Source organism: Podarcis tiliguerta (genome assembly GCF_965153285.1).
Source record: "Podarcis tiliguerta genome assembly, chromosome: 13".
Lineage (NCBI taxonomy): Eukaryota > Metazoa > Chordata > Lepidosauria > Squamata > Lacertidae > Podarcis > Podarcis tiliguerta.
In genome coordinates, this window is record NC_139546.1 from 31,055,333 (window position 1) to 31,069,793 (window position 14,461).

A 14,461-nucleotide genomic window follows, 5' to 3' on the forward strand; every position below is an offset into this window, starting at 1 on the left:
CTCCAGCCATCTATTTAAAGGCTTGATGGATATAACTCAGGCTAATAGAAACTGCTTCATTTTCCTAGATTCTTGAGGCCCACCAACTGTGTCCAGAGGAAACAGTGGTTGAGAATACAATATGATGGTGGCTCAGAGATGAAGGAAATGACCTATCACGCATGAGGAGCCATAAAAAGAACTAACGAAAGCAAATGTCTTTGGAATAAATGCATTTTTGCTGTTATTTTAAAAAACAAACAAACAAACAAACAAGGGAGAATCACATATCCCATGAGGCCATTGGTTGGGAATGCTGTAGCAAGGAGAAAATAGCTCCTTGACACAACTTGGTCTAACCTTCTTAGCTTAGAGAGGAATATGAGACATATACACAGTTCTCGATTCAGCCGAGAAGGAGAACCAATGAAAAGCAGGTGTGCCCACAGCCTACACAGATTGCACAAACCACCCTTGGTTAAATTTTGCTAAATTGTATGTATAGCATTTAATTAATTTTGCTCCTGTTGACTGCCAGAGTCAGGTGTGTTGTGTGCTTGCCCAGTTTTGGATGGAGTACCTGTTGCTTCAATCAACGCCCCCCCCTTCTTTCATGAATATGACCATAATGATGGATCCATGTCCTGGTTATATTGAGATGGCATTCTTGCAATATACTCTCGTTGGGGCTGCCTTACACACATTCAAAAATATAGAAGCTAGTGCCTTGACCAGAAATTGTTATTGGGGGAATATGTCTGTCCTCTTAAGACAGCTTCACTGTCTTTGGCCATTTCCAGGGCCAAATTCAAAAAACTGGGTGATGAATTTCAACGTCTTTAACACTGTAGGGACATATTATCAAAATGACTATATAATTCCACATGAATTGATCCATGCCTTAAATTCTGCCAGAGAGAATTTTGACTTTTCAGATATGATTGGGTTAGATCCATGTGAATGATCTTTTTTGACAGGTGTGAAAATCCCTTCCAAGGGAGGCCTGCCTTGCTGCCTCTTGGCACTTTTAAAGGATCTTTTAAGTCTTTTATAAAATTTTACTCCCACTCTTAAGTTGTACATTGAAACTGCTTTGTGGTTTACTAACTTAAAAATTGTAGTTTAAACTGCCTACATTCAGTATATGTTCAAGAGATACAAATCCAAAGAAACACCCAATAATCTCCAATGTTACTTTCTAGAAATTTGGCCATATCTTTATGACACCTACCCTTCTGGTCAGAGATCATCCCTTCTGAGCATGGAGCGCAATCATAGCAGCAGAATAACTCTCCTTCCCTCTTTTTTCGGCTGTTGCCAGGATAGCAGTGATCATTGCACACAGAAACAGGCAGCACCTACATGGAAATATGAAGGTTAGATAGTTAATAGGATGCAGGAGGAATCCACGGAAAATAAATTCGCCAGTAAATTTCCTTCTGCCAACCATTCAGCCTCACATGGGGTCACAGACTGTAAATATAAGCCTGGCTCTAAGAGATTAGATCTTCTTCTCTTCCAAACAACAACAGCTGAAACATTTTGAAGTAAGCAGGGGTATTCTGATAAACAACAGACAAATAGAGTTCAAGGAAAATCACCTTTATTTAATAACTTAAGTTATGGTCCCCAGTCCAGGCGGACTGAGGCAAAATATGCAGCTAAGTCCAGGCTTATGTAGCCCATAGTTACTCTCCCTCCTCTCTCACAGAGAAGACATGGAAATTTCTTATTGGCCAAAGGACAAGCTGTATATGATGTGGAAAGCCCCATTTGGTAAAAAATAAGCCATCTATGATGTAAGAGTAATTAAAACAACTGTTCTGATACGAACCTAGCAGTTCGAAAGCACTCTCGGGTGCAAGTAGATAAATAGGGACCGCTTACTAGCGGGAAGGTAAACAGCGTTTCCGTGTGCGGCTCTGGCTCGCCAGAGCAGCGATGTCACGCTGGCCACGTGACCCGGAAGTGTCTGCAGACAGCGCTGGCTCCCGGCCTCTAGAGTGAGATGAGCGCACAACCCTAGAGTCTGTCAAGACTGGCCCGTACGGGCAGGGGTACCTTCTGATATGATTTATGACACGAGATGCACATGGTGCAAGTATATGATGCCAGTTTTTCGCATGGCTTCCATCATTCCTTTTTAGATCCTTTGCTAAGATTCTCGCCTGTTCAACTGGTCAGGTGGGCTTAGTTCACTCACAGTTCATTCCTCACGTGTTTCTAGCCTGGGTCTGCATAACCTTTGCATGAACTTTTTACCTTAAAGTGAACTGTAAGCTACATCAGAGGGAATGTTCTTAGTTTTACATCCTTTTGTTTTACAGGCTTGGGGATCATTTGCACTCAAATTGGTGGTTCAAAATAAATTCTGGTTGACGCCTCCTACATATTCACAAAATAAAAAGATGTTCTGTGGCATTTTATCAGAAATAAAGCTGGAAAGCAATAAGATACTTCAAAAAAGATAAAAAATAGGCTTATATGATCAAACAACAATACAAGAAGTGTATTATTGGGGAGGCAGGGTTTCCTAGCTCCTTGTTTTAAATATGAATTTAAAGATGAATCTGTGAGGTAAAAGATCTACTGCATGCTTCATCAGGCCTATGGTTCAATACTAATATAGTAGAGAAGTTTGACTTTGTAAAGCTGCAGATTGAAAAACTATGGAGAAGGAATTATGATTTTTTAAAAAAAGTTTTTAAAATGCTAACCAATATCATTCAGCAGCTGAGAATCATTGAGAAAGATGGGTTGCTAAAGATAAACTTACATAGTCAAACATGTGCAGCTAGGTCTCACCTGGTTAAAGCTCTGATGCCAGACAATCTGGTCATCATGAATGGTTAACTTGTTGCCTGGAGGAGCCTGAGGATCCAGTTTTCCAACTTTAATTCTTGCCAACGAACCATTGGGGTAAATCACCCAGTTTGTAATATCAAAACCAGCAACTAATTCTCCATTGTCATTAAAGTGCACAGTATCTCCAACACTGTTGTTGAAGAAGATACTCCTTAGAAAGCGATGAACCTAGATTGAAAGGGAGTATGAACAGAGGGTAATCTAAATCTTGAAATTATTTTGTGTTTCACAGTGTATAGTCACCATATGCGGTGTCTATAATTTTACATTTTCATCCATTTGTTTTCATGGGCATTTGCAGAAATAAAGGAGAAAATATTAAAATGTATTGAGCAGTAATTACCAGCCATGGTTGCATATTCTGAAATTCTTGTTCTTCTCCTTCAGACATTCTTCTATGTTTAGAACTGAATTTGTATATTGCATCTAAAGCATGTGCCACAGCATAGACAGCATTGTAGACATTGTAGCTGTGGCCAGTCATCTTCATTTCAAACAAAATCCCTGAAATGCTGTCCAGCTTTTCTTCCCCTGTGCAGGTTTCACTCTCCTTTTCCTCCTGCCCCTTAGACATTTTTAATGAACAGCTGAATGCCTGTTCCCAGAAGTCCTGGATGAAACCATCTCCTTTGGCCCAGGCAGGTCTTATCATCTGAATGAACTTTTGGAATCCTAAAGGCTGTTTTGAATGAACTGTGAATGATATGGAACCATGGAAGGTTTGAATATCCCAGATCTTCTGAACAGAGAGAGATGCAAAATCCCAGTGGGATGTAATAATCCATACTTTCCCCAGAGGTGGCCATGCCAAGAAGGGTGCTAGAAACAGCAATATCCTCAGAACCTGGAATGATGGTGGTTCTCCATATACAAAGATTACATTGGCTTTTTTCTCAATTACAGTTACATAAGTTTTCCATTGCTCTAAAATCAAGTTTATCAACTCTTCCACATAGCTCCATTTTGGCAGTCTTACTATGAAGGCATAACAGATGTCATTTTGGGAAAGAATTGGCACCATTGTCTGTAAAAACTGGTCCCCTTTGTCATCATCCACAGCAGCAACACCAACCCATGTCCATCCAAAATGTTGAAGTAATAGCACAACTCCAATGTGTTGGTGGGATTCATTTGGGACCATCTGATACAAAAATGGGAATAGCATTTTGGAAACTTGTAGTGGCAAGAATGACCCGTAAGTAAGCTGAAATAAAACGTATAATCATTTTCCAGAGAATTTAGAGGAGAATGCAAAATCTTAGAAACACTGGATAGGTAGGGTGTGTGTGTGTCCTGTAACCATGAATTACAATTATTATTATTAAATTTTTATTTATTAAATTTGTATACAGCCCTTCATCTGTAGATCCCAGGGCAGTTCACAACAGAAAAATTCAAGATAAAAATAAGAAATTACATAATAAAAACAACAACAAAAACAAACCAAGTACAACATAAAGGTAAAGGTAAAGGTACCCCTGCCCATACCGGCCAGTCTTGACAGACTCTAGAGTTGTGCGCCCATCTCACTCAAAGAGGCCGGGGGCCAGCGCTGTCCGAAGACACTTCCGGGTCACGTGGCCAGCGTGACATCGCTGCTCTGGCGAGCCAGAGCCGCACACGGAAACGCCGTTTACCTTCCCGCTAGTAAGCGGTCCCTATTTATCTACTTGCACCCGAGAGTGCTTTCGAACTGCTAGGTTGGCAGGCGCTGGGACCGAACAACGGGAGCGCACCCCGCCGCGGGGATTCGAACCGCCGACCTTTCGATCGGCAAGCTCTAGGCGCTGAGGCTTTAACCCACAGCGCCACCCGCGTCCCTAAGTACAACATACATCATGATAAATAAAATCCCATCTTATTTTATTAATTATTATTATGCATTTAATTCATTTAAAACAAGAAGTCATCACATAAAATAGCACACTTAGAAGAAGAAATAATTAATAATCCGAAGACAATGAAATGACTTGTTTCTATTAACCATTTATCCTGACTTGCTTGAACATGGCTACACAGTAGTTAGACTATGTCCATTAGTTATTGATCATTTGTTCTGATTTGTTAGCAGGGAAGTTATAATAGAATGAGCATTCATTCCAAACTCATCCTGATTTGCTTAGGGGATGGTTTACATGTCATCCATGTAAATGATTTTTTCAATGACTTTCCCATTACTTTACTAACTGCAAAAAGTTCTGTTGTGGTAGTGCAACGGACTCCACTTTAATTGGGCAAATTTAGTCACAGAATGACTGCTGTGGCAGTGTGGCATAGCATAAGATGGGGCTATGGCATAATGGCTGCCACATTTAAAAAAGCATTAAAAGTGACAGAACTACAAAATGGTGCAGACACGCAACTTTGGGTGATGTTAGAAGAACCAGCAGCACAATGACTCTTCTTAGTACATTCCCCCCTCCCCCATACACAGTCCCACACTTCATCCTCTTGAGAGACAGGTTTCAAGCTTTGGTTCATGGGATCTTGAAAGGACATGAGTCCTTCACTTCCAAATTTCGTTTCTTTTTTTGCAGACCATTTGCAATTCCCACAGATCCAGCAGATTTCTATAAAGGTAAAGGTAAAGGACCCCTGGACAGTTAAGTCCAGTCAAAGGTGACTATGGGGTTGCAGCGCTCATCTCGCTTTCAGGCCAAAGGAGCCGGCATTTGTTCACAGACAGCTTTCCAGGTCATGTGGCAAGCATGACTAAACCACTTTTGGAGCAACGGAACACCGAGACAGAAACCAGAGTGCATGGAAAAACCATTTACGTTCCCGCCACAGTGGTACCTATTTATCTACTTGCACTGCCGTGCTTTCGAACTGTTAGGTTGGCAGGAGCTGGGACAGAGTAACAGGAGCTCACTCTGTCATGGGGATTCAAACCGTCTACCTTCTGATCAGCAAGCCCAAGAGGCTCAGTGGTTTAGACCACAGCAGCACCCACATCCCTATAGGGGATGAAGGGGAAGGTGGATTTGGGAGTGAGGTTATTTTGGCAGAGGTATTGGACTTGTGGTTGGAGGAAGTGTCTGTGCAGGGCCAGTGTGGAGACCCAGTGTACCACCATTGCAAAATCTCCATACTCACATGCACATGACTTACCTGTGGAGTCTTGCAAATTGCTGAAATGATGGCAATGTTGGCAGAGATTTCAGAGATGCACCCTCCAATGAGAGCTATCAGATTGTTCTGCTTATGACCCCTGAAGTTGGGGACAAACCTATGCTGGGTGGAATGCAGACTCAGGGTAGCCTTATATGTCATCTTTGCAGTGTAGTAGCTATTGAGGATGCGGAATCCCAGAGAGATATTTGGCAAGATTTTGGGATTCTCATTGATCTCCTTGACAGCAAATGCTAAGGCCAAGATGTGCTGGTAGTTCTTTGGCACTGAACTGTAAAAAGAGTTTCTGTTGTTTAATGAAGAAGAAGAAGACCACCAAACAGGAGCAGCAATAATGCATTTGTACTCATCATTATCATTCACCTGCCCACTTTTAAGATCAATATTTGGTTAAAACCATAGAATATAATAGAATGGAATAGAAGTTACTGGATTAGTCTTCACACTATATCATGTCAAAGCAAATTAAGATGAATTTAGAACAACACATATACATAAGATAGAATGTTATAGCAAGTGTTTTAAAAGAAAGCTAAAAGTAATACAGGAAAAAATGTTGAAATAAGTTTATACCCTCAAAATTCAGAATCCCCACAGTGGTTGATTGGAACAGAGAATAAATATATTTTCCTGAGTTTGAAAACAATTACAAAAAGACTGGCTAGCCTACAGATCAAGTCACATATTAATTAGTTCCTATTCATAGAAAGCTTAAGTTGTTTTTCACCTACCAAAACTTAATTTTGTTTCCTACTATCAAAATAAATCTACCATTCAAGAACATTGTTGGGAAGATCTTTCAGTGTCGCTGCCCCCCAAATACTATATTTTTTCCAGTAACATTCATGTTGTTTCAATCAATACATTCCTATCACTGGGAACTCTGTACTAAGATTCAGTCAAATGAGATATATACAATACTATGAAAGCATTTCAAGAACACATTTGGGCACTTGTATTTTAATGCATTTATTACTATAATTGGCTAAAGTTAAAGAAACTCATATGATTGCAGCACACACACACACACACACACACACATCCATCCATACGCTATGTTATTAGTGCACATTTGCACATAAAATTATGGACAAGGTGGACCAGATAGTGTTTGCAAATGTGTGACGCATACACATAACCTTCTTATGGCATAATATTTGGTTGTGGGACCCTTTTCAGTATGTTGTAAGTTTCAGCACCATCCCTGATGTTGTCTCTGTGTAATATGGAAATAGAGTGGGCAAACTGCAGGGGTGAAAACTCAAGGAAAAATAAAATATTTTTCTAAATCATTTCCCCCCAAAACAAATCAATTAAAATGAAACGAAATATTTTTAAAAATCAAGCTCAAATATTCCTGAATGTCACTTTTCTCATGCCAGAAACTAAAAACAAATTAAGCACAGTGCTGCATATTGATGGGGTTTCCCCCCAGTTTTAATGGACTGAGCATTTTACAGAACAAGAGGAAGTGAGAGAAAATAAATAATGACTTACATGGGTTCATTAATTGCAACCTGTGTAGGCTGTTCCATGAAAGAGAGATTATTATAGAGGAAGAAGGCTTGAGAAACAATCTCCCCAATGAGAAGGTCTCCTGGATGGTAAAATTCATGAACAATAGGGAGAGGATCATCATATATGCTGCAATTAATTGAATTTGTCTTGCATACAGTATGACACAGCAGTACAAGCAGCAGCACAACCACCAACATGATCCTGTTGAGAAAACTTTTCCTACACATGTAGAAGTTCCTCATGCTTCCAACCACAACATCATATGTAGCTGTTACCAGTTTTACTCCAGCCTTCCTTGAATGGTGGACAGTTCTGTTGCTACACTGATTCACAATTTGGCCTTGTAGGAAATCTGCATACCAGTATCCTGGTCTTGTAGTTAATAATGGGTCCTTGTCCACCAGTGTCCATGAATAGTATCGCCTCACTTTAAGGAGGAGTGAGAGCAGTAAGTTTTTTCTGTTTAAAATCCTTGTACAAACTATATATATTTGAGTTCGAATAGGGAAGATAATGGTCAATTATCAAGAGAACTGGAAAACATTTGTCCAATGGAATATAAGCTATATTACAGTAAAGGAATGTGTGCGGTAAGACTTAGGTATTTAATGCTTCCTTAATTAGGTTTATTTTTCACATTCAAAAACTTTAAAGTGGAGGATTAAGTGAACAAGGACAAAGGATGATAATCGGCAATACTCATGGTATATTAATTGGGCTAAAAACATGGGAAAATCAGCTGGTGGAATCATGGCCTAGCATATTATGGCAAAATGATTATGCAAAAGGATACAGAGCCCTGACTATGCTTATGCTCAGCTCTGAACAATATGAGGATTTCATAACTCCCCTGCGCCCCAATTCATGGTGATTGTTTGTCCTGTTAATGGGCTCTTAATGTCCTTTGTGTAAGAGGCTGGAAACCAGTAATTTTGATAATGATAGGGATGATGATCACTTCCTGAGAGTGCCATTGCCCTTAAAAGTTGCATCATGTATTAGGAAGCTGCTAGGAATATTTTACACCTTTGAAACATACACCTTCTCTGAGCAATAATCACAATTCTAGCAGCACAAACCCTTCTGAGTCCCAAAGCAGACTATGCAGGGGTGGGACAGGGGCCCATGGCCCATGAGGAAACTTGTATGTGTGAAATAAGGCATATTATTATGTTTTATATATGCTGTAAGCCACCCAGAGTGGCAAGGTATAAACAACAACAACAACAACGGCATGTGTGCAGTCTCTTTTAATTGATCTTAGAAAAGACAACACCATTTCAATAAAAACCAGCAGCATTTTGGGGGCCAAAGCCACAAAGGAGATAGTATGGAAGCACATTTAGATGGACTTACACATTTCCATGTCAACATTCATTAACATTGCCATTGATCTGGCTGGAAGCAGAATTTGGTGCTGATCCCTTTTACAGGCCTTAGCTAGTTATGTGAGAAAATGTACAAAGAAGAAAAGCTACATTACATGCACAAAGGAAACACATGAAATACATTTTCAACACGTCCTAAGCCAATTGGTATGTCTTATGAATAGTAGCCTCATTTTATTTGAACTCTTGAAGGTCCTGATTCCTTCTATTGCCTTCTATTCTTTCTTGATACCCCAAGATGCATTGCAAATAGAGCTAACAGACCTCTCCTATTTCCTTTGTAAAGGAACCAAGATGCTGTCAGCATAATGCTGATTCTTCCAGCGATCATCAGGATTGTAATTCAACTTTTACCATCCTTACAAAAACAGACAGAGTTGAATGAAAACTCCCATGATTCCTTATTGAATAAGACACAATCGCTATACTGGCAGAGTCTTCACTTTATATATAATATTGGAGGGAGATGGGGAGCCCTTCCCATTCTGATTGCTACAAGAATGCCTATTTAGATGGGCATACACATTCCCCTAATAGTGTTTTTCTATGCTGCCATTGGACTTGTTGGAAGCATCATTTCATGCAGACACATATTGAGGACCTTAACTAGTCAGGTGTGAGAAAAGGACAGAAGGGCGGGAAAGATATTTCATACAATAAGGAAACACATTTCCAGCCAGCTCCAAGTCAATTTAAATGCTTTATTTTCCCAGTACAAGTCTTCAAATATCTGTAAATAGAACAAAATGTTTTCTGCATTATGTCTATGCAGCCAGGAATGACAGAGATGAGTTGTACTGTCTAGCCCCCATGAACCCTGGAGGAAAACAGCATGGCGTCACTATATTGGCAGCATGTTATTTACGTTACATATAGTCATGGAGGAAGGAGGAGAGATCTCATGGACATTTTCCATTCTCATTGGAGCTGCAGCTGTTGCATGCTATCCTATCCTGACCCTTAAGGTCATTTTCCCTCTTGGGGACTAAGCAAGATAACAAGCATCAGAGGTCAGGATGTGCATGAGCATGATTCAGGGGTCATAGTAACTGTATAAAACAATAAAATGCATCTTCATTAAAAGCTGAAGTTAGATTTTCTTCATACTTTTCTTTGCATTATACGTTCTCTACTATTTAGCTCAGGCCTCAAGACAATTATGTAGCATTTAGGGAAAAAGATGCAAGCCAGTAATCCAGCACTAGAGGACAGGATGGAGAAGATCTCCACAGCCACCATGTATTTTCCTTTGGTGCTTAGGTAGGTTGGTACAAATGATAACCACACACTACAAAACACCAGCATGCTGAAAGTTATAAATTTGGCCTCATTGAAACTGTCAGGCAATTTCCTGGCTAGGAAAGCCACAATGAAGGTGACAATGGCCAGGAAGCCAAGATAACTAAGGACACAGTAAAACATGGTAGCCGAACCCTCATTACATTCCAGTATGATTTCCCACTTCAATGAGTGCATGTCCACATCTGGGAATGGAGGGTAAATACTTAACCAAATAGTACATATATTAGTTTGAATAAAGGTGCAGGAAAGAACAATCGAATTTGTCAGTCCTTTCCCCACCCATTTTCTTGTTTTAGATCCTGGTTTGGTTGCCATAAATGCCAGAACCACAGTGATAGTCTTTGCCAAAATGGTAGAAAGGGCCACAGTGAACACCATGCCAAAAATGATTTGTCGGAGAAAACAGGCCACCTTTCCAGGCTTGCCAATGAAGAGCAAAGAGCAAAGGAAACAGAGGAGGAGGGAGATGAGGAGGGTGTAAGTGAGAGTCCAGTTGTTGGCTTTGACTATGGGAGTGTCCTTGTGTTTCATAAAAGTTTGAAGTATTGTTATTGTGATGAAAGAGAAAGAAATGTTTAAGATAGCCAAGACAATCCCCAATTCATCCTTGTAAGACAGGTAGCTTAGAACTTTGGGAATGCATTGAGTTTGGTCCTTGTTGTGATACTGATCTTCTGGGCAATTGACACAGGCGTCCATGTCTGGGGAAAAAAGGAAGAGCTTTAAGTGTTTGTTGTTGTTGTTGTTATTATTATTAATTTAATTTTTAATAAGCTCAGATAAATGTAATTCCATGCATTACAAGCTCCTGGAGAGTTTCTCATTGTGTTTGAGATATGATTGGGTGGGACAAAGGATTGCCATCTCAGTAGCCATATTTAAGCGGCAGAGGGAGGCCTGCTTCGCCCCATCTTCTCTTTTTATTTTTAAGAAGCATTTGGTCTGTCAGTCTGTCATGATGCTGACAGTTTTTATATTTCCTGTATCTTTAATGAATTGTCTCTTTTTGTTTAGTTGCTTGCTGCTTTTTAAAATCAGCGAGCCCTAGATTATTAAAGAGATAAACATATGGGAGCCACCCTATATACACATGCAAAGGTTGCACATTCTTCAAATGAGTGCCTGATAAGTATGTTGCATTATCAACATTCCTTGATATCACTATATGTTATGTCTCCTACCCTTCTGGCCTGAGACCATCCCTTCTGGACATAAAGCACAATCATAGCAGCAAAATTTCTGCCCCTCCTTCTTTTTCCTGCTGTATCCAGGATAGCAGTAGTCATTGCAGACTGAAAGTGGCAGTACCTGTACGAAGGATGTATGAAGGATGATTAGTGTTTCTTGAAACCTCCATATAGTAGGCTGTTGACATTGACTGAGGGCAGAAGAGATGCCAATGAATTTTCCCCAAACTTCAAGCACTTATTTATACCTGCCTCAACCAGAATTCTCTTTCAGCTTGAAATGAAAGACAGATAAGAAATTCAGTTTCTCTGGCTGACATAAGTTTTGCAGGGGCAAAAAATAAGATCTCTCTTAGCCATCCAAGGTATTTTCCAGCCTGTGACAATCTCATCCAGTTGAGTTTTATCAAGTCATGGTAGAGCTCTGCAAAGCTGATCTGCTTGGGCTGCCAGAGATTTCATGATCTGAATGCATTTTAATAGCGTTAAAAGGGGAACACAACCAGGTGTTTTATTTTATTTTATCAACAACCTTATTTAACATAATTTGATCACAAAACAAGTGGCATTGTTGGGGAGAAAGCCTTCTTTAAAGAGAAGAAAAGAAAGGAATGAACACATGGGGTCAAAAATATATCATGAGCGCACTCAAGAAGTAGGATAATGCAGGTGAAATAAACAAGTTTGAGCTATTGACATTTTTCATCTTTACCAAGAAAGGGGTGTGCGTGTAATTTATTCATTTAAAAACTGCTACCCTGCACAATTCATCACATGAAAAGCAGGCTTTTATGTCTAACCTGGTTAAAGCTTTGATGCCAAACAATTTGGTCGTCATTAATTGTTAACGTTTTGTCTGGAGGAGCCTGAGGTTCTAGTCTTCCAACTTTCACTCTGGTTATTGAGCCATTGGGGAACACCACCCAGTTTGTAACATCAAAACCTACAATGAGCTCTCCATTTTCATCAAAACACACAGAATCTCCAGCAGTGTTATTGAATGTGATGCTCCTTAGAAAGTGATGGACCTAGGTTAAAAAAGAATATGAACAAAGAGACGGCTAAGTCTTGAATGTATTTCAATGGACATCCCATTGAAATATATTTTGGGAGGTTGGGGGCAGGTGGCGACTTTACAATTCTAATGGATATTCATCTACATTTGCCTCCAAGTGAGTGGCTAAAGAAACACTTTGTATCAAATTGTATTGAAAAACAAAGAAGAAAAGAAGAAAACCACCAATGGATTCTTTAAAGGCTGACTTAAGATTTATCTTTACCTCTGAATAATAAACTAGCCCATTATTATTATTATTTGCTTTTTTTTTAAAGTGTTGAGAGGAAATTACCTGCCATGGCTGTACATCTTGCACTGCCGGTCTGTCTCCTTTTATCATTCTTATGTGTTTGGAGCTATATTTGTAAATTGCGTGTAAAGCATGTGCCACAGCATAGACAGCATTGTAGACATTGTAGCTGTGGCCAGTCATCTTCATTTCAAACAAAACCCCTGAAATGCTGTCCAGCTTTTCCTCCCCAGTGCAGGATTTGTTCTTCTTTTCCTCCAGCCCCTTAGACATTCTTAATGAACAGCTGAATGTCTGTTCCCAGAAGTCCTGGATGAAACCATCTCCTTTGGCCCAGGCAGGTCTTATGATCTGAATGAACCTTTGGAATCCTAATGGCTGATTTGAATGAACTGTCAATGATATGGAACCATGGAAGGTTTGAATATCCCAGATCTTCTGAACAGAGAGTGATGCAAAATCCCAGTGGGATGTAATAACCCACACTTTTCCCAGAGGTGGCCATGCCAAGAAGGGTGCTAGAAACAGCAACGTTCTCACAACCTGAAAGGATGGAGGTTCTCCATATACAAAAAACACATTGGCTTTTCTTTGAATGACCATTGCATAGTTTTGCCACTGCTGTATAAGCAACTCTATCAACTCATCCACATAATTCCATTTTGGTAGTCTTACTATGAAGTCATAACAGATGCCGTTCTGGGAAAGCATTGGTACAACTGTCTGCAAAAACCTATCCCCTCTGTCATCATCCACAGCCAAGAGCCCAATCCATGTCCAGCTGAAATGCTGAAGTAACTTCATGACTCCCATTTGCTGGTGGACTTCATTTGGGACCATCTGGTACAAAAATGGGAATTGCATTTTGGATCCTTGTGGTGGTAAAAATGATCCATAAGTGAGCTGAAATAATAATAAAAAAATCAAATGAATCATAAGAAGATGGATTATGTTGGAATTCTAGAGACTCAAAGGCTTTTGGAGGCCATTTCACCCAGTGTTCCCAGATAATGCAGGAAATCCAGTTTTAGAGCATTCTGATCTGTTGATGAGTACTCTTTGACTAACCTTTTTAAAAACAAGTTATTTACCACTTGATATTGTTTAGCTCATATTTAACCACTCTGTTAACCAAAATATCATGGGAACCTTTTTAAATTGCTAGGCAGAAATCAATATGGTATGCAAAAGTTCTGAAATCTGCATACACATAGCTTACCTGTGGAGTCTTTTGAATTGCTGAAACAATGGCCACATTAGCAGTGATTTCAGATATACTTCCTCCAATGAGAGCTATTAGATTCTTGTTGTTGTGACCTTTGAAATTGGGGACAAATCTATGCTGTGCAGAAAACAGGTTGAGGGTTGCCTTATAGGTCATCCTTGCAGTGTAGTAGCTATTGAGGATGTGGAATCCCAGAGAGATATTTGGCAAGATTTTGGGATTCTCATTGATCTCTTTAACAGCAAATGCTAAGGCCAGGATGTGCTGGTAGTTCTTTGGCACTGAGCTATAAAAAGCGTTGCAGCTGTTTAGTAATACAACAGCAACAGAAATAACAATCGCAAAATGCTTTTGAACGCTTCATAATTCATCTAAGTCATAATTCATCTAAATGCTTTTAAGATAGCTTAATACAGTGCAGTGGAAAAAAGATAAGACATGAAAAATAGCTATTTTCCCCATGAATTGAAAAGCAAAATGTCAGAATGTTTTAGGATTATTCTGGTGCTTAATCAGCTGTTACCTTTAGTTACTAGTGTCACTCCCTCTGCCTACAAT

At 39.7% G+C, this 14,461-nt stretch overlaps 1 protein-coding gene across 1 annotated transcript; it reads right to left on the reverse strand.

The window, feature by feature from the left end:
- Positions 1 to 756: 756 nt before the first annotated feature.
- On the reverse strand, positions 757 to 14,059 carry LOC310662572 (vomeronasal type-2 receptor 26-like; the record flags this gene model as incomplete). The annotated part of the gene is made up of 10 exons (XM_083409510.1): positions 757 to 824; positions 1,211 to 1,337; positions 2,785 to 3,012; positions 5,956 to 6,133; positions 7,474 to 7,921; positions 10,007 to 10,885; positions 11,366 to 11,492; positions 12,172 to 12,399; positions 12,721 to 13,581; positions 13,898 to 14,059. 10 exons carry the CDS (start codon positions 14,057 to 14,059, stop codon positions 757 to 759), a joined length of 3,306 nt encoding a protein of 1,101 aa, XP_083265636.1.
- Positions 14,060 to 14,461: the final 402 nt, after the last annotated feature.